The sequence below is a fragment of the Eretmochelys imbricata genome, chromosome 6 (genome assembly GCF_965152235.1).
Source record: "Eretmochelys imbricata isolate rEreImb1 chromosome 6, rEreImb1.hap1, whole genome shotgun sequence".
In the NCBI taxonomy this organism is placed as follows: Eukaryota; Metazoa; Chordata; order Testudines; family Cheloniidae; genus Eretmochelys; species Eretmochelys imbricata.
In genome coordinates, this window is record NC_135577.1 from 7,026,628 (window position 1) to 7,045,682 (window position 19,055).

Genomic DNA, 19,055 nt, shown 5'->3' on the forward strand with positions numbered 1-19,055 from the left:
TAGTGGATCACAAGCTAAATATGAGTCAAGAGTGTCACACTATTGCAAAAAAAGCAAACAACATTCTGGGATGTATTGGTGGCAGTGTTGTAAGCAAGACAGGAGAAGTAATTCTTCCGCTCTACTCCACACTGATTAGGCCTCAACTGGAGTAACTGTGTCCAGTTCTGGTCACATTTCAGGATGGATGTAGACAAATTGGAGAGAGTCCAGAGGAGAGCAACAAAACTGATTAAAGGTCTAGAAAACAATTGAAAAAACTGAGTTTTTCTGGAGAAGATTGAAGGGAGTCATGATAACAGTCTTCAAGTATGTAAGAGGTTGTTACAAAGAGAAGGGTGACAAATTGTTCTCCTTATACACTAAGGCCAGGACGAGAGTAATGGGCTTACATTGCAGCAAGGGAGACTTAGGTTAGATATTAGGATAAACATCCTGTAGTTAAATGTTGGAACAGGTTACCAAGGGAGGGTGTGGAATCTCCATCACTGGAGGTTTTTAAGAACAGCCAGAATTGGGGACACACCTGTCTGGAACGGTCTAGATAATACTTAAAGTGCCTCAGTGCACGGGACTGGACAAGCTATCAAAGTCCCTTCCAGTCCTACATTTTTATGATTCTATCCTCAACTCTGGGAGGGGAATGAGGTTGAGCCAGCTGGGAGGAGGTCAAGAGTCCCAGGTTCTATCCATGGCTCTGGGAGGGGAGTGGGGCCTTGTGGGTTGGGACTCAACTCCAGGGTTCTCTGCCCCACTTCTGGGAGGGGAGCAGGGCCACATGAATGGAGCAGCACCATCCCAACAACAGGGTCTCCTCCCCAGCCCCTCTCAGCCATCATGGCAGCAAGGCGGCTGATGGGATGCAGCATTCCCCTTACATTTCACTGGGTGGATGAAGACTCTAGGGTCATGGGACAACCCTTCCATCTCAGCTCAGCAGCTCCCAACTCTCCAGTGCTGACAGGCTGGAAAAGGAGGCACCCCCCATTCCCACTCCCCTGGAGCATGGAAGCTGCGAGCTGCCACCTAGCAGTGCCCTGCCTGACCACATGCAAAAGATTTGCCGATATTTTAAAAGGGTAAACAGGACGACCTAGATAATCATAGGCCTGTCAGCCCGACCTCAATCCCACTGAAGATAACAGATCAGCTGATGGGGGGGACTCCATTAATAAAGGAAAGCAAAGTAATTAATACCAAGCACCATGGGTTTACGGACAACAGATCCAGGCAAATGTTGGTAACTTTGTTTAGATGAGGATATATTTAGACTTCTGTAAGGCCTTTTAATCACAGTCTGATTAAAAAACAGGGTCCTAGAACCTGGGCTCCAGCCCGAGGCCGGGACTCTATGCTGCAATTAAACAGCCCACAGCCCGAGCCAGCTGGCACGAGCCAGCCACAGGGTTTTAATTGCAGTGTAGATGTACCGTAAAAGCTTCCTGTGTGACCTCTGTGTTTGTGGTCCTCCCCCGGTTCCCCTCCCCAAGCACCGATACAGACGCTCCCAGGCTGGAGGATCTGGCCCCAGTGGGACTCTCCAATTTTTATTTCCCACATAACCAAACATAGTATTTAAAAATAAAATAAAATCCAAATAGAATGAACAGTCCCCACCCCGCCACACACACAGTCAGCTGCTGCCCTGCGGCCCTTCACCCCCAAGGGCATCCTCTCAGCACAACAGGGCTCTCACCGGAGTTCAAATATCAGAGGGAGGAGACCAGCCCCAGGGGAGCAGACCCCAGCAGAACCCACAGAGTGAGCACAGAGCAGAGCCTGGGGGAGGATCCAGAGAGCTGTGAGGAGCAGATCCTCAGGGGATCGGGCATCATTTGGGTGCGATCCTCAGTGATGGGTCAAGGGAATCCTGGCAGCACCTGCTGAGCGGATTGCAGAGGGCAGGAGGGAGGGGACCGCCGCGTGGATCCTGGAGGGGGTGGATCTGTGGAACGTTGGGCTAGGGGATGGGGTGGGAAGAGGAACTGCAGACGCTCAGCTGATGTAAATTCGGTGGAAGTCGTTGGCGCCGAAGGCAGCATTGCACTTGGGGCACTTGCGCTGCCGGGTGTCGTAGCGCGTCTTGACGCAGTCAAAGCAGAAGACGTGGAAGCACTTGGTGAGCACCGCGTCCTTCTTGCGTGTGTTGCAGCAGGGACAGGTCAGCTTGGCCTAGGGGGGCAGGGAGGCCACAGACCCTGTTAGTGGGGGGGGGCGGGCTTCCTTCCCCCCAACCCCAGAGCCTGAGCACAGGCCCTCCCCAAGCTTCGTGCCTCCCCGCACCCCCCGGCCCCTGTGCCAGGCTTCCCCCTCCTCCCGCAGCTGCCCCCTGCCCACCTTGTACTCTTTGATCTCCTCCTGCAGTATCTCGTCAGCGTCGGCGTACACCTCCACCTTCTTCTGCTTCTCCAGCTTGCGCCGCAGCCGGGAGATGTCCTCCTGGAGTGCAGGGAAGATCCAGTCAGCAAGAGGGCCCGGGCCCTCCCCTGCCCCTTCCCCCAGTATGCCCCACAAGCCCCCGCCCCCTACCTGGGCCCTCTTGAGGTTGAAGGACTCCTTCTCCTTGGCAGCGCGGTTCTCGGCCATGCAGGCCTGGATCTCTTTCAGCTTGCACTGCACATGCTCCTGCTGCACCTTCAGGTCCTCGGCCAGCTGGGCCGCTTCCACCGCCTGCAGGAGGAGGGAATGTCAATCATTGCGAGCTTCCCCCTGAACAGTGCCTCCGGCACTGTAATCTTCCCCTATGGGACTGCTCCCACTGGGGAACACCCCACAGCACTGCCAGCTTCCCCCCACAGGAGGGCCTCAGCCACAGAGCCCATCCCGATGCTGGTAGCTTCCCTCCAGCAGCATCACCAACAAACGTGGAGATATTGGTCATATTTTTATAACCAACATGTGTGACTCAGTTTCCCCACCCGCTGAGTGGAACTGGGCAGGTGACTCCTAGGGGAGAGAGGCATGAGGCCTGGCCAAGCATCTGGGATGAGATCGGGTACACTGGGATCCACACCTGTGAACAGGAACCCCAATGACAGACCAGGAAGCAGAGGGACTCTTGAGTGGGAGAAGGCTGGGCTGAGGCAGCAGAAGCTTAGCCAAGAAATAAGGGTTCTCCCAGGAGACTGCCCTGTGGGTGCAAAAGAGCCGCCGCCGTCACCCCACTCCCCCTCACCTGCGGATCGCCCTCATCAACCCCCCCGACCCAGGTCCCCAGCCCACAGCCCTGCCCCCCAACTCACCTTCCTCTTGTTGAGCTCGAGGGCCTGGCTACGCAGGGTCAGCTCCTTCTCCACCGTGCCCAGGTTCCCCTGCAGCACCCGCTCCTTCTCCTCCAGCTTCTGCACCACCAGCAGCTGGGCGTCCACCTGCAACGCAGCCCGGTCAGGAGAGCGCCGCCTGCCGACTCGCAGCCAGCCAGCTGCCCCCGCCCCCTGCCTGCCAGGGGAGAGCACCCCCTAATGAACCCCCACCCCAACCACACAGGCCCACCCTGCTGAACCCCCATGCTCCTCTGTGCAACCCAGTGCCCCCTAGTGCCGCACTGAGGCACACGCTGCTTGTGTGGGGAGAGCGGTCCCTAATGAGCTAGGGTCGCTAACCCTCCCAGTTTTCCCAGAAGTCTCCCGGAATTGGGCTCTATCTCCTGGAGGCTACTGAAGCCAAACAGGGAGATTTTAGGCACTAAAAGTCCAGCGGCACAGTGGGGCTAAGGCAGGCTCCCTGCCTGCCCTGGCCCTGCGCCGCTCCTGGAAGCGGCCGGCACGTCCCTGCGGCCCCTGTGGGGAGGGAGCAGGGGGGTCTCTGCTCACTGCCCCAACCCCGAGCGCCAACTCTGCAGCTCCCATTGGCCAGGAACTGCAGCCAATGGGAGCTGCATGGGCAGAGCACAGAGCCCCCTGGTGGCCCCCCGCAGGGACATGCCGGCCGCTTCCAGGAGTTGCAAGGGGCCAGGGCAGGCAGGGTGCCTGCCTTAGCCCCACTGCGCCGCCCATTGGGAGCTGCCTGAGATAAGCGCCGTCCTGCTGTAGCCTGCAGCCCCTCCAGCACCCCAACCCCCTGCCCCACCGCTGAACCCCTTCCCGGAGCCAGCACCCCACACCCTCACATCCCTGCCCCAGCCCTAAGCCCCCTCCTAGAGCCAGCACCCTACACCCCCTCCCGCATCCCAACCCTCTGCCCCAGCCCTGAGCCCCCTCCCAGAGCCAGCACCCCACATGCCCTCCCATACTCCAACCCCGTGTCTCAGCTCTGAGCCCCCTCCAAGAGCCAGCACCCCAACCCCCTGCCCCAGCCCTGAGCCCCCTCCCGCACCCAAACGCCCTCCTGCACCCAAGCCCCTGTCCCAGCCCCCTCCTGCATCCAAACTCCCTCCCAGAGTCTGCACCCCTCACCTTGTCCCGCACCCCAACCCCCTGCCCCAGCCCTGAGCCCCCTCCCACACCCAAACTCCCTCCCAGAGTCCACACTCCCTCCTCCATCCCAAGCCCCTGCCCCAGCCCTGAGCCCCTTACAAAACCCAAAGTCCCTCCCAGAGCTTGCACCTGCATCCCCTCCTGCACCTCAACCCCCTGCCCCAGACTCAGCCCGGAGTCCCCTCCCACACTGCAAACCCCTCAGCCCCAGCCCAGAGACGGCACTCCCTCCCGCACACTAACCCCCTGCCCCAGCCCAGTGAAAATGAGTGAGAGTGGAAGAAGAGCAAGCGACAGAGGGAGGGGGGATGGAGTGGGGAGGGTGGGGCCTCGGAGAAGAGGCAGGGCAAGGGTGTTTGGGCTTGTGTGATAACACAGTTGGCAACCCGACTACTGAGCCCCCCATCCCACTCCCTGCAGCACCCCCTACCTGTGACTTGAGAGCCAGCACCTGATCTGCCAGCTCGTCCTTCTCCTCACGCAGCAGCTTGTGGATCTGGTTGGACTTGATCCGCTCTGACATGAGCTTGAAGTTGGCATCGTCCTTCTCACGCAGCTGCTGCATGAGGCGCATGTTCTGCTCCTGCATGTCCTCGAAGGCCTGGCCAGTCACATCCATCTCCGACAGCAGGGCCTCCTCCTCCTGAAGCCCGAGGCCATGAGGTCAGGGGGGCCTGGATGCCCTCCCCTGCTAAGTCCTTTCTGCCAGATTGCCCAGCCCCACCCCCAGAGCTCCCCAAATCCTGCCAGATCTCCCCTCCCCACCCCATTCAGGGGAAACTCCCACCACTAACCACCCCCAACCCAGCCGCCCTCCACTCCCCTACCCCAGTACCTGCTTGGTAGCAGCCAGTTTCTTCTGCAGGTGCTCAATCTGCTCCTCTGCCAGCTTGATCTTGCGCAGGGCATCCTCGTCGGCCATCTTCTTGCTCTCCTTCTTCTCCTTCTCCTCCAGCTCCCGTACCCGCCCTCGCAGCTCCTCCACCTGCATGGGGCAGAAATGGCGTCACAACCCCATAGCTCCCCTCCCGCAGCTCCTCCACCTGCAGGGGGCAGAGATATGGTGTGTCAGCCCCATAACCATTCCCGCAGCTCCTCTGCCTGCAGGGGGCAGAAAGACGGGGGTCACTGTCCCATATCTGCCCATACAGAGAGTGAGGCAAACCCTACCCCTCAACCTGCATTCTACCCATAGACCCACCCTCCAGACCCCCCCAGCCCACAAGGGTCTCACTCACTTCGGCCTTCGTCTTCTTCTCAGCGGCCATGAGCTGCACCTTGTCCCGCTGCTCCTTGGGGGCTGATTTGTACATGTCCAGCAGCAGCTTCATCTCCTTCTGGCTCTCCTGGGCCTTCCTGGGGGGGAGAGGAATCAAGGCCCTGCACACCACAGCCAGCCTGGGACCCCCCTGCGAGCTCCTCCCCCCCACCCCCTTCCCCCGGACGCCTGGGTTTTCTCACTTGAGCTCAATGCGCAGCTGCTTGAGCAGGTCTGAGTCCTTCTTCTTGGGGTCATCGCTGCTCTTCTGGCGGTCGCGCTCACGAGCCGAGCCATCCCTGTCGCGGTCCCGCGAACGCTCCCGGTCCCCCCCGCGGCCCCCCTTGGGGCGCTCTGGTGGTTCCTTGATGCGAGGAGGGGGGGGCGGCTGGGGAGCCGGTGGGAGTGGCTCCTCCTCCTCCTTCTTCACACCCCCTTCAGGCAGGGGCACTGCCTCCTCCTTCTTCACCACAGCCACCACTGCCTCCTTCGGCTCCTTCTTCACCTCTAGGGCAGGCGTGCCCCCCTCTTCCTCCTTCACCGCCACAGCTGGGACCCCGCCCACCGGCTCCTCCGGCCCAGGTGCGGGGGGCAGCACAGCTGAGCCGCAGGGGAAGCCACTTGACTGCATTCGGATCTGGGAGAGAGAGAGTCGGAGTGAGACACCTGGGCTGCAGATTCCCTAAACCCCACACCTCCCCAACCCATCCCTCCCTGACCCCCCTAAGCCAATCCCCAAACCCCGCATCCCCCCCACAGATCCCTCCCCGGCCCCCCAAGGGGATCCTTAATCAAGCCTCTCCCCTAGAACAGATCCTTCCCTGCCCCAAATGGATCTCTAAATGCAGCCCCACGCTTCAAGTGGATCCATCTCTGCCCCTCAGAGCAGATCCCTAAATGGATCCCTCCCTCCCTGCCCTTGCTCCAGTCAAGCCCTCCCCTCCCGCAGAGCGGATCGTTGAGCGCACCCCTCCCCAGCGGGTCTCTCACCTTGTTGATCTCAGCCTGCACCTCACGCAGCTTGCGCTTGTATCGCTGCACGTCTCCTTTCAGCTGATGGTTGTGGTTCTGGAGGCTGCTAATCAGGTGGCGCATCTCCCTGTTAATGGGACCTGGGGGGGAAGGGCAGGGTTACACAGGGGGAAGAGGAACCTGCTGTCTCAGGACGGGGGGAAGCACTTGAGAAACGGGGGGCATCTGCCATGGGGGGTAGGTGGCTGGTGGCAGGGCACTGGTGAGGGAAGCTTCCAGCAGGCAGAGACAGAGCTCCCTTATGAGGGGCCGGCCTGCCCACCCCCGCACTCCACACAGGGCTGTACCACAAAGTTACGCACAGGGCCGGGCGATACACCATGCCGGCCTGTACCACGGGGCCGGGCGTGGGGGAGGGGGAAGTGTTTCTTTCTCACCCGCTTGCTCATTGGCGGCCAGGTTCTGCTCGAACTCGATGCGCAGCATCTCGTATTCCTTGCGCACCTGGGCCAGCGTGTCCTCCAGCTGGATCACCTCCGTGCGCAGCTTCTTCTGCAGGTTCAGCTCGTCGCTCTGCAATGGGGCGGGCGGAGGGTGAGAGACGGGGGGAGGAATCACTCTCCCCCAACCCCAGTTGGCTTCCCTGGAGGCAGCATGGTAAGCGCTCCTCCACCCCTGGCCACCCGCATCCCGACACAATGAGGCACTGCACCACAAATGGTACCCTCCAACATGGCACAGGCTCTCCAAAACAGTAACCGCCCCCTGCACAAAAGGCGTGGCGCATTCCCCACAGGCCCCGCCCCTCCCAAGAGGCCCCGCCCCCACTGTGACTCCTCCCCCCAGCCTCACCTCCATGTGCTCAATGTGGCGCAGGTGGCTGTTCTTGGTGGTGAGCAGCAGGGCGCGCGCCTCGTCCAGCTGGGTCTTCACCTGCAGGCTCTCGTTGTAGAGCAGCGAGAACTGGGACTGCAGCACCTTGTAGTCCAGGGTCTCCTTCACCGCCTCCTCGGGCAGCGACCGCAGCGCCACCTGCAGGCATGGGGAGTCACTGCCACAGACACTGCTCTCCACCCCCAGTCAGCCTCCCCACATCTCCCCCCCGGCCTGGCATCAGGGGGCACCACCCTCCACCCCTCCTGCCCAGGTCCCATCGCCCAGCCTGCCGCCATCCACCCCTCCCGGCCAGGCCCCACCGCCCAGCCTGGCTCCAGGGGGTGCTGCCCTCCACCCCTCCCGGCCAGGTCCCATCGCCGAGCCTGGTTCCAGGGGGCACCGCCCTCCACCTCGTTACCTTGAGCTTCTCATTGGTCCTGACAGCCTGCTGCAGCTCCTGCTGCAGCTTCTCCAGCTCGGCCATGCGGCTGTTGGCCAGCTCCTGGTTCTCCTCCAGCTCCGCGTTCAGCATCTCAAACTGCCGAGACAGACTCTGTCATCGGAGCCCTATCTTCCACCCGCCTCGAGACCCCCACCCGGCGGCTGCCTCAACACATGCTATGAGACCCCACCCTCCCAGCCCCGCTCCTTCCTGCACCAGGACCCCACCCAGCATGAAGATGCTCCCTAACCTCAGGGCCAGACTCCCCCACCCCTCCCTACACCAGGACTCCCCCATCCCAGTGCCAGAGAGCCCCGCCCCTCTCTGCACTGGGACCCCACCCACTGAGACCCTCACCTCCCCTGCCCAAGTGCCAGAGATCCCTGCCCCTCCCATGTCCCCAGCTCCCTCTGCCCCCTCACCTTCTGCATACTGAGCGTGATCTGCCCGCCCTGGAAGCCCCCGGAACTGCCTGACACGTAGTAACCGGAGTTCAGCTGCAAAAGGCCAGAAAGAGAGTCAGCCACCCCCTTGCCGATCAGGCCTCCCAAGTGCTCTGAGCAATGGGCAAATGTGGCAACAAGCCCCAGATATGGGGGATGAGGGGGAGAGGGACCCAGATATAAGCGGCAGAGAAACTATGGCTCCAGCTGCAATGGGGCCAGATGGGAGCAGTGAGACACAGAAAGGGGCCTGGGGGGATGAGGAGAGGGAAGCCTTGGACATGGGGGCAGATCACCTGCTCCAGCGCCTCAGCTAGGTGTTTGTTGAGCTTCTGCTCACGCTTGCGCAGCTTCTCGATGTCCCACTGCAGATCCTCCACCGTCGTCTCCATCTCCAGCACCTTGGTCTCCGACGATGTCACCTTGTCCTGCAGCTCTGTGTACTGTGCCAGAAAGAGACACAGATGAGTGGGGCTGGATCCACTCCAGGCCAGATAGCCCCTGACTCTGCGGTCAGAGCCAGTGCCCCCAGAGGGGAAAGGTCCTGCAACTCATTCCCTACCCCTGTGCCAGCCAGCCAGCCCCTCTGCCCTGACAACCGGCTCGTACCTCCAGCGAGATCTTGTGGTGTTTCTCCTGCAGCTGCATCGCCAAGTCCTGCAGCCGCTGATTCTCTCTCATCAGCTCTTTGTTCAAGGACTTCAGCGCCTCATCCAGCTGGTCCAAGTCAGCTGAAAAGGAGTCACACCTCTGAGAATCCAGGAGTCCTGACTCCCAGCGCCCCAACTCTAACCCCCTAGATCTCACTCCGCTCCCACGGCCAGGATGGAACCCTGGCATTCGGCTCACCACGGGCATGGATCTTCTGGCACAGCTCCTCCGTGCGCCGGTGGATCTTGTTGGAGACTTCGACCACACGGGACACGGCGGCCTTGGAGAACTCCATGCGTTCCTGCAGCTGCAGTTCGATCTCCTCGCTGCTGCTGCTGGCCAGGGTGGCCAGGAATGACAGGGCTGGCTCATTCAGCAGGAGCCCCCCGGCCTTCCAGGGGGTTGACGGGGCTGCAACAGGTAGAGCTGTTTCTGCGGGGGTGGAGAGGACAGAGAAGGGTTTAGCACAGGGGTGACCAAGCATTTTGGCCCAAGGGCCACATTTGGGTGGGAAAATTGCATGCAGGGCCGAGTGTAGGGCTGGGGCAGGGGTGCGGGAGGAGGGGCAGGAGGGGGTGTGGTGTGTAGGAAGGGGCTCAGGGCAAGGGGTTGGGGTGCAGGAGGGGTGTGGAGTATGGGAGGGGCCTCAGGGCAGGGGGTTGGGGTGCAGAACGGGTGTGGGGTGCAGCAGGGGGCTCAGGGCAGGGGGTTGGGGTGTGGGGTACAGGAGGGGTTCAGGGTGCGGGCTCCAGCCGGCACCGCTTACCCGGAGCGGCTCCAGGGTGGCAGCGGTGCGTACTGGGGTGAGGGCAGGCTCCCTGCCTGCCCTGGCACCTCGCTGCTGCCGGAAGCAGCCATCACCACATCCCTGTGGCCCCGCGGGCTGTAGTTTGCCCACCCCTGGTTTAGCGCTATGTTGAGATCACTGCGAGGGGAGAGCACCCCCTGCTGAATGCCCCTGCCCCGCTGAACCCCCTGCCCTAGTGCAGCACCACCCCTGACCCAGCGCAGCACCCCCTGCAGCCTGGTACCTCTCCCATGCTCACCTGTCCTATCTGGGCCCTCGGTACTAGGGCTGGCTGTGTTCTCAGGGTCCGGTCCTGTTGGCTCTGGCCCGGGTTCCTCTGCAGAGGGGGCAGCAGGGGCTGCGGGAGGTGGGGGCTCACAGTCCCCATCATAGCCTCTCAGCAGGACCTGCACATTTTCATCCAGCTGCAGGGAGATGGAGATGGGGGTGGGGGTGTCAGCCCAGCTCAGGTTTGGGAGAGGATATAAACATCTGTGCCCCCCTCCGCTGGCTGGGGGAAACGTACACCCAGGAGGAAGGTCTCTGGGAGGGACAAAGAAAGACTGTGGTAACAGAGCTAAGAACCCAGAGGTCCTGGCTTGCAGCCCGCAATCACTCAACCCCACTAGAGTACAGCAGGCCGAGGTCTCACTGTAGGCAGCCTGTTGTGATCACTGGGAGATATGCCGAGGGTCCAGAGGGACGGCTCTCCAACTGCAGATGACGATAAACAACGAGGCAGGGTAGGGGATGCGTGGCAGGGGTAGAGTGGTGGTGATGAGGCATTGCGACAGGGTAGTGCAATGCAAGGCCAGAGGGTTGTGGCCGGGAGGGGAGGAGGGGTGGGTGTGGAATGCACAGTCGGGGGAGGCGGCAGGAGAGATCGGGGGGAGAGGGCCATGGCCAGGGGAGGGACATGGGTCTCACCTGGCTCCAGTAACGGTTGACAATGAGCAGGGTAGCATCGTCTGTGGCCTGGCGCTTCTCCAGTTTCTCGATGCGCTCACGCAGCTCGTCCTCAAAGGCCTGGCGCTGCTCCAGCCGCTCCGCCAGCTTCTTGTTCTTGAACTGCAGCACCTTCAGGTCCATCTCCTCCTGGGGGGATCAACGGGGGGTGTGGGGGGGTCAGCAGTGGCTCCCTGCCACCCCCACCACCACCGCAGCTGCCTCTTCCCCCACTTCTCAATCCCCCACCCTGCCCTCCCCAAATTACACCCAGTGTCCCCACGCCCCCATCCCACCTGCCCAATCAGGGTTCCCAAATCCCTTCCATGCTCCCAGTTTCTCTTGACCTCCCCAAATGCCCTCCATCCACCAACCCCCCTTGCCCCCACCAGTCCCTAGCCCAAGCACTGACCGTGGAGGAGATGCCCCCCAGGCGGATGGGTTCGATCAAGGTGGTGGTCGTCTTCTCCTCCCGGTTGGCTTTCTTCTCAGGGGGCCCTGAGCCCCCATCCCCAGCCGCCCGCTTGCTCCCCGGCCCCGACATGACGCCGCTGGCCGGGGGCTCTGGAAGCAGCAGCTGGGGGCGGGGGATCAGCCCAGGAGCTGCACCTCACCTGGAGGGGAAAACAGAGAGGGGTCAGAAACCTCCCTACCCTCATGATCTCTGCCCCCCCACCCCACACTCCCTGGACTCTTACCCAACCCCCCTCATCTCCCTTTGCTATCCCCAAAGCCCTCACCTCCCCAACCCCATGGCACCCCTTAAATCCCCCAACCCCTCACCCCCTTGCCACCCGCACCATCAACCCTCACCGCTCACCCTCTTGCCACCCCTCCCCCCACCTCTCACCCCCTTGCCACCCCTCCCCCCAACCCCCACCGCTCACCCCCTTGCCACCCCTCCCCCCACCTCTCACCCCCTTGCCACCCCTCCCCCCAACCCCCACCGCTCACCCCCTTGCCACCCCTCCCCCCACCTCTCACCCCCTTGCCACCCCTCACCTCCCTCACCCCCTTTGCCTCCCTCCCCCCCTTGCCACCCCTCCCACTCCCTCACCCCCACCGCTCACCCCCATGTCCCCCCTCACCTCCAACCCCCACCGCTCACCCCCTTTGCCTCCCTCCCCCCGTTGCCAGCCCTCCCGCACCGCTCACCTGCCTCGCGCTCCCACTCCCAGCGGCTTCCCGTGCCAGGCCCACCCCCAGCCGCACCACTGCGCACGCGCTGACCTGACACTCCCAACACCCGCCCCCTACCTCGCGTTGCACATGCGCGGGACGAGTTTTTTTCCCCTTCTTCTCCCATTGGATGAGAGCGAGGGAGGGGCGGGGTTAGTCAACGAGAGTCCCTGCCGAAGATTGGCTGATGTTAGAGACAGGCTGGGGATTGGCTGAGAGGTGAAAGACGCTTTCTGTGATTGGATCGTGGAAACCAGCCCTCAAAGAGAGACATGCGCTGATTGGCTGAAGCCCGCTGAGCCGAAAAGACCGTTTTTGATTGGCTGAAGGAATTAAAACTCGGTCGTAGCCCAGCACAGATACACATTATGATTGGCTGGACAAAGACGACCTCGGCGATTGGTCAATAGGCTCTCACCCATCCAGTGAATCCTTCTCTGATTGGCTCGAGCCCCGATACCCTCTCTGATTGGCGGAGCGGGGGTTACCGTGGCGACGCGTCCCACGCATTAGCGGGAGCCGGCGCCGCCGCAGCGATGGGTCCGGGGGACCGCCTGAAGCAGGTGAGCCCGGGGCGGGGCGGGGGCCACGCTGCTGCCGCTGCCATGGCAACCGCGCCACAAAGACCCAGCCTCGGGGGGGGGGGGGCCGCGGCTCTTCGACCACCTCATGAATATTCATCGCCTTCTGAATATTCATCGGCTCGTCATGGTAGCCTCTGATTCGTGCCTGGGGGCCGTCCCTGTCCACTCAGGGAGCGTGAGCAAACCCCGCCCCCCCCCCCCCGCATAGCCGCTCATGAATATTCATGAGCATGTAAATATTCACCGCCCAAGCGGCAGGCGGGCCGGGGCGGTTTCCGCCGGGGCGCGTCCCTCGCTCGTTTGCCCTTTAGCCCCCGTTTGCCCTGATCGCTCCCCCCTCGCACCCCGGAGGAGCCCCGCCCTGGGCCACGCCCCCTTGTGCTAGGCGCTGCACATTGTTTATTCCGTGCCTGAGGGTGGCAGCTGGAGGCCCCAGTCACAGACCAGGAGGAGCTCGGGGACCTCGGCGCGGGACAGACGCGGAACCAAACGACAATCCCCGTGTCACACAAGACACCGGAGGGCCCAAGGGAGCAGTATTAGCCAGCGTGATCCGGCACACACCAGCAGCCGAACCCCTGTCACGCATTCACATCGACCGCGAGGCCCAGCTCAGGCTCCAGTGCGCAAGGGCTTCCCTTGGGAAATTGCTCCGACGCGTTGTCACGGCTCGGACCGACGGCAGGACACCGAGATCCAGCCGATAACACATTTGTTGTTCCCACGCTCCTCTGCGGCTGCGAAACCTGGGAGACCTGTCCACAGCGCCTCAAGCGTCTGGGGAGGTATCACCAGTGATGCCTCCGGAAGACCCTTTGCGCCAGGTGGCAAGATCGCCGCACGAACGCCAGCATCCTCGCTGAAGCCCACGTCACCAGCATTGAAGCAATGATCCTCCTGCACCAACTTCGCTGGGCTGGACACTGTGCGCGGATGCCAGACTCTCGCCTCCCAAAACAAGTCCTCTGCTCTCAGCTCGCCCGTGGTCAGAGATCCCGTGGTGGTCAGAGGAAACGCTGCAAAGACACACTGAAAGTGTATCTTAAGAAAACTGATGTGGACATCACAAACTGGAGGAGCAAGCCACCAGCTGACCCCGATGGCGCCATATCCTTCATCGGGCAGTAGCCCGCTTTGAGGAGAAGCACCTTGCCCTCAAAGCTGAAAAGAGAGAGAGAAGGAAGGAAAAAGAAAGAACTAACTTTCTCCCAGCAGGCAGCTGGCCTGCCACGAAATGTCTGTACCTTTAGCGGATGGGTTTGCAGTTCCAGGATCGGACTTCTGAGTCATCTCAGGACCCATATGTAAATCCGTGGTAGAGATCAGCCTTGAATCACCAATCATTTTTAATTGTCATTGCTCATTAATAAAAAGAAAAGGAGGACTTGTGGCACCTTAGCGACGAACCAATTTATTTGAGCATAAGCTTTCGTGAGGTAAGCTCACTGTAGCTCATGAAAGCTTACGCTCAAATAAATTGGTTCGTCTCTAAGGTGCCACAAGTCCTCCTTTTCTTTTTGCGCATACAGACTAACACAGCTGCTACTCTGAAACCGCTCATTAATAGTAATTCAACATGACTATTCACTCCTCGATCACCTCCTTAATATGCATCATCTCCTGAATATTCACTATCTCATTTACCTTAATCACACTCTGAATATCCAAACCCAGCATTACCTAATTACTTCCCCCTCAGTAAGATTTGTCACCTACTGAATTTCTACAGCTTTAAAAACACTCATCACTGCACGTATGTCAATGTTACGGACACTATAATATAGGGGTGGCCAACATATGGCTCTTTTACCATTAAAGTGCAGCCCGCAGCCTCCCCCCCTTCACCTGCCAGATTTGGGGGTGAGGGGAATCTCAGGACCTCTGCCTTGCAGCACCCGCTAAATGCAAGGTGGAACAGGTTGCTTAGCATAAATAGTTAGAGCTGTGGCACTTGGAGTACCTTTCTCGGAGCTGAAGAAGAGCTCTATGTAGCTTGAAAGCTTCTCTCTCTCACCAACAGAAGTTGGTCCAATAAAAGATATTCCCTCACCCACCTGGTCTCTCTAATATCCTGAGACTGACACAGCTCCAACTACTCTGCATACAATTAAAGATTCTGGAGCGCTTGGAAATTACTGGGGAAAAGCGCTAAGAAATTGGTGGTATTATTATTATTATCAGAATAAAACATTTTGACATTGTCAAAAGTGGGCAATTCCACATTGTCGAAACGAAACGTTTTGATGGTTCCAAAGAACAATTTTTCAAAATTTCCACAAGAAATTTCAGCTTTTTGTTCTGACTCGGAACAAAACCAAATTTCAAAATGTCAGGAGGGAAATTCTGTTTTGTGATGTAGGTTCTTGTACATATGTAGGTTGTACATGTAAGCATGTCTCAAGAAAAGTCAGCATCCACAGCTGATTAACCATGTCCTCATGAATATTAATCACATTGCTGATCACCTCATGAATATCCATCACCTCCTGCCGGCTGATTGTCTCCTCACTGATGTTGAGCACATTGTTGGTTAGCTCATGATATTCATCATTACATACAGGCAAATTGTCTCGGATTCTGATAATCTGATATGAATTAAACTATCGAACATCCCCAGCTTTACCAACCCGTTAGGAACATCAACCAGCTAATTCTTATGGCCACTGGCCAGGCTACCCTCTCTCAGGGTGGGGCATGTGTGACCTGTCATTCCCCCCCATCCCAATGTCTTGGCCACACCCCATCCCCATCATGTTCACTGACACCCCACACCACTCTCTCTTTCAGCCCCAGTGCCATGAAGCCAAGATCTGCATGTGGTGAGTAGCATCCAGCCCCTCCAAAGGGCGCTCTAGGCACATCGCTCTGTGGCTGTTACACAGCCAGAGGCACCTTCATCTCAGCGCCAGGCAAGCCATCCCCGTGCAGCGTCTCTGCATGGCTCTTGCCCACCTCCCCACCCCAGAGGCAGCTGCATCTCAGTGCCAAGCAAGCCACCCTACATGGTGTCGCTGTGTGGCTGCTACCCAGTTGCCCGACCCAAGATGCAGCTTCTGATAGTTATGTGTATTTTATTGATTGCTCCCAAAAGTAGGTGGAGAACAAACAAGACAAAAAGAACAAAAAAAGAAAGCAACTGGAAAGGCAGGAAAAGGAGAGTGCCATGTTGGTTTCCATCTGCTAGGAATTAATCAAAAGCATCTAAAAAGTCAGACCAGATCTTTTCAAATTTGTCCGAGGTCCCTCTTCTCTGAAACGTTCCTGCTCATTAGCTGCCATGTCGGCCAAGTCACCGTGCCAGGCTTCTGCTCTTCCATCTCTCCCCCACAGATCGTTTGGCTCCGAGCACTGATCTAGAGAACCAAGCTTCCCGGGAGCTGAAGCATTTCTAAATTGATGGGATTTAGCCCACAGCCCAGTTCTGGGAAGGCCGTTTATCCTCCTATCTACTTCTAGCCAAAGGGTTGTATCTTGGGCCACAAGGATGGCGCTCGGTAGATCACGTGTTGAGTTTGTAATGCTTTGCAAGGCACTACCCGCTTGGCTTGGGTTCCAGGCCTGGCACAGGCAATCTAAATTAGGGACGGCCTTTGGGGTCAGGGTACATACCAGGCTACAGCTGATCAGGTGAACTTATCTCCCCACTGGTTCAGGAGTCTCTGGTGCACCCAGCACATAGGACAAACTATGTCCTTAAAATGCAGATAATGCGAACGCCCTGCAGCTAGAGCAGGGAGGGGGTATGCAGTACTTGGGAATGGCAGAAACGGCTCAGCTGGGAGACCCAACGTATCTCCTTAACCTGCCATATTAATAGATGGTCTCTTGTCGACGTTCCCCAACGGGCTGTTGAGCCCGTGCTGGGGCTTCAAATGATGCTCTTTCACGGCATTGGGGCCCCTCTCCCTGGTGCAGGAAGTACCTGGACGTTCACTCCATGGACCTCATCAACAAAGCGCAGACCACCGACGAGCTAAAGAGGTAACTGATTGTAGGACTTGGGGAAGACTCTAGGTCAGTGCCCCCCAGTCCTGGGGGGATACCCCCATCCCCTGCACCTAGGCTTGGAGTCCCCCCCCATTGTCCTTCCATGGTAGGGAGAGCACCCCCTACCAGCCCCCCTGTACTCTCAGGTCCTCCCTAGGGCCCCCCACCCTCGAGGGGGCCCCTGGGTGGGGAGACACCCCACCCCTGGAGTCTGTGGCCCCCTGTTTGCAGGGTGCTGGCGGAGCTGTTCCAGCTGCAGGGCTGGGAATCGGACCCACGGGCCGCCATCTTGCTGGATCTCTACTTCTACACGGTGCAGTTCAGCCGGGAGCACAGCTTCAGCCGGGAGCAAAGCTCCGCCTTCTTCACCATCGTCAAAGACACCCACGAGGCCTGTGTGGGTAAGAGCGGGGGCCGAAGGGAGGCACTACTGGCCTCTGTGGGAGGAGGGAGTCAGGGAATTGGGGCGGGGGGGCAGGAGAGCCTAAAGAAAGGGGATGAGTCTCAAGGGAGGAGCCCACAAAAATGAGTGGGGTGTAGAGGACCCTCCGTGAGTAGGGATGGGCACAGGGAGGGGGAGGAGCCTACAAGGTGGGTGGGGCTCTCAGGAGAAGCCTGGAGGTTGAACATGGCTGTGGAGGGAGGCAGTGGGGGTGGGCATGGGGAAGGAAGAGGAGGAGCCTGGAAGATGGTGTGGCTGGCGGGGAGGAGCTTGCAGGGTGGGGGGTGGCCATGGGGTGTGCAGGTCCCTCACACTCATGTCTGCTCCCCCAGAGACACCCCTGCCCAATGTGGAGGAATGTTACCGCTACTTCACCGAGCTGCTCTTCTGCCACGCCATACGGGTGAGCCCCGCCGCTCGGCACCGCCCACGGGCCAGGGAGGGACAGCTCCAGCCAGGGACCCCTTGCTGCTGCCAGCTCCCCCCCCCGGCAGGGCCCAGTTAGAGGGATGAGTGTGGGGTGGGGAGCCTCTGCCCATCTCCTGCCTCACCTTCTCCTCTCCCCACCCCCAGCGGCCTCCATTCAGCATCGACCTCTTCAGCCAGGAGCAGCTGGCACTCATAAGCGACTATGTGGTGAACACCTACTTCCGCCACTTCAAGCTGTACAAGTACGCCTTCACACCGCAGGTATGGCGCCCCCCGGGGAATCCCATGGGGTATGGCACCTCCAGTGTCAGCCACACCCAACACCCCCTGGGGACCTGGCCTGCCCCACCACGCGCATGGCTTAGCTGCACACAGGCCCCCTTTCTGAGTCCTCCACCCACATGGGGAAGCTAACAGAGGGCAGGCGTACCCAGCCCAAGACCTACCTCAGCCCCTACAGCTTCCAGGACGGCCCTGTTTTCTCCCCTCGCAGATCCGGCTGGACATATCGCTGTCCTACGTGGGAATGCCAGAGCCGGAGCCCGCGGCTGAGCTGGGTGAGTAGCTGGTGCTCGCCGGACCCCAAAACCTCTCGGCCATGCAGATGAACTCAGAGGAGTTTACCCTCCTTCATACCCATGGGAGGGGTTTGGTTGGGAGGTGCAGGGGGGAGATGATTGGGGCTTCTCCTTTCTGCTGCTGACCAAGAGCAAGCCCTGGGGCCTCGGAGCCAAGGTGAAAATGCTCGAACAGGACGGCAACTCCCAGCCAAAGAACGTTGAGACAGTGGCTTTTTGATGCCAGCAGAGTGGGGCACCTGAGGGTGCTGGGCGGGACAAGCTCCCAGACACCACAGAAGGGAGGAGGGGGCTTTAGGAGGCACGGGAAGGTGGAGCATCCAGCCAATGAAGCCAAGCCCCACCCTGATTATCCACTGTCTTCACCCCCCAGCAGGAGAGCTGGGTGAGAGCGTGACGGCACCTGTCCCCCCAGCGCAAGAGGAGGAAGCAGACAGTGGACCTACAGCCCCCCGTGAGAGTAAGAGAGTGAGGAAGAGTGAGGCCTGGAATGAGATACGGGGCCTTTCCCCTTTGGGGGCAAACGGGGCCTCCAGACTGGCCCCAGGGTGGGGGGTGGGGAATGGGACCTAGGCTTTTTCCTTCTGGGGGGCACCAGCCCTGCTCCAAATCTCGGCTGAGGGATCTGGTTGGCTGCTTTCTTCACCCCTCTCCCCCCTCCAGGCCCTAGGGCCCCGCTGCGGGAATACATCTCGGCTCAACTCTGCCAGGAGATGGCCCAGCTGCGGCTGGCAGTGGAGGAGCAGCTACGGGCCAGCGAGGAACAGTTCAACGCCAAGCTGGCCCTGCTGGAGAAGGTGCCCAACTCCTCCAAGGGGGGCGGCCGGGGCCGCCGGAAGTGAGGGGAGAGAAGAGTGCAATAAAGGACTCCAATTCTACGGTGGTACCATGCCTCACTGCCCTGGGAAACTGCACCCTGCTGGGGGGGAACCCCAGTCTCAAGGTCCCCCCCCACTGCCCCTGCCCCAGGGACAGTGCCCCCTGCTGGGGAGATAGCTCCCAGTCCCTGCACTCCCAGACCTGGGGCCCCTGCTGGGAGTACAGACGAAGGAAGGACCCCCAGGCGC

General features: G+C 60.0%; 2 protein-coding genes across 4 annotated transcripts; one reads left to right on the forward strand and one right to left on the reverse strand.

Moving 5' to 3' along the window:
- Positions 1–1,513: 1,513 nt before the first annotated feature.
- On the reverse strand, positions 1,514–12,019 carry RNF40 (ring finger protein 40). 3 transcript variants are annotated; one of them, XM_077820623.1, is made up of 20 exons: positions 11,945–12,019; positions 11,202–11,403; positions 10,772–10,939; positions 10,104–10,269; positions 9,256–9,489; positions 9,016–9,137; positions 8,703–8,849; positions 8,386–8,460; positions 7,940–8,059; positions 7,498–7,677; positions 7,083–7,218; positions 6,664–6,785; positions 5,877–6,310; positions 5,654–5,771; positions 5,251–5,400; positions 4,846–5,058; positions 3,243–3,368; positions 2,530–2,670; positions 2,338–2,439; positions 1,514–2,172 (listed from the first exon to the last, which is right to left on the reverse strand). In XM_077820623.1, exons 2-20 carry the CDS (start codon positions 11,331–11,333, stop codon positions 1,996–1,998), a joined length of 3,063 nt encoding a protein of 1,020 aa, XP_077676749.1. In that variant the 5' UTR covers positions 11,334–11,403; positions 11,945–12,019; the 3' UTR covers positions 1,514–1,995. The 3 variants fall into 3 exon arrangements, with proteins under 3 accessions (XP_077676749.1, XP_077676747.1, XP_077676748.1); XM_077820621.1 differs by having other exon boundaries at positions 2,338–2,670; XM_077820622.1 differs by having other exon boundaries at positions 2,338–2,670; positions 11,949–11,966.
- On the forward strand, positions 11,332–18,866 carry CFAP119 (cilia and flagella associated protein 119). The gene is made up of 9 exons (XM_077819180.1): positions 11,332–11,425; positions 12,395–12,531; positions 15,340–15,371; positions 16,468–16,533; positions 16,771–16,940; positions 17,314–17,384; positions 17,555–17,671; positions 17,904–17,967; positions 18,652–18,866. Exons 1-9 carry the CDS (start codon positions 11,332–11,334, stop codon positions 18,828–18,830), a joined length of 930 nt encoding a protein of 309 aa, XP_077675306.1. The 3' UTR covers positions 18,831–18,866.
- The last annotated feature ends 189 nt before the right edge of the window (positions 18,867–19,055 follow it).

Bases quoted from the DNA above. Each gene is read 5' to 3' on its own strand.
- RNF40 (XM_077820621.1), bottom strand. From the start codon at position 11,333: ATGTCGGGGCCGGGGAGCAAGCGGGCGGCTGGGGATGGGGGCTCAGGG. The intron at 7,219-7,497 runs GTGAGGCTGGGG...GCCCCATTGCAG, and splicing joins GCCACATTGAGCACATGGAG to AGCGACGAGCTGAACCTGCA. The intron at 6,311-6,663 runs GTGAGAGACCCG...TCTCTCTCCCAG, and splicing joins TGCAGGCTGAGATCAACAAG to ATCCGAATGCAGTCAAGTGG.
- CFAP119 (XM_077819180.1), top strand. From the start codon at position 11,332: ATGACGCCGCTGGCCGGGGGCTCTGGAAGCAGCAGCTGGGGGCGGGGG. The intron at 11,426-12,394 runs GTCAGAAACCTC...TCACCCATCCAG, and splicing joins GGAGGGGAAAACAGAGAGGG to TGAATCCTTCTCTGATTGGC. The intron at 16,941-17,313 runs GTAAGAGCGGGG...CTGCTCCCCCAG, and splicing joins CACCCACGAGGCCTGTGTGG to AGACACCCCTGCCCAATGTG.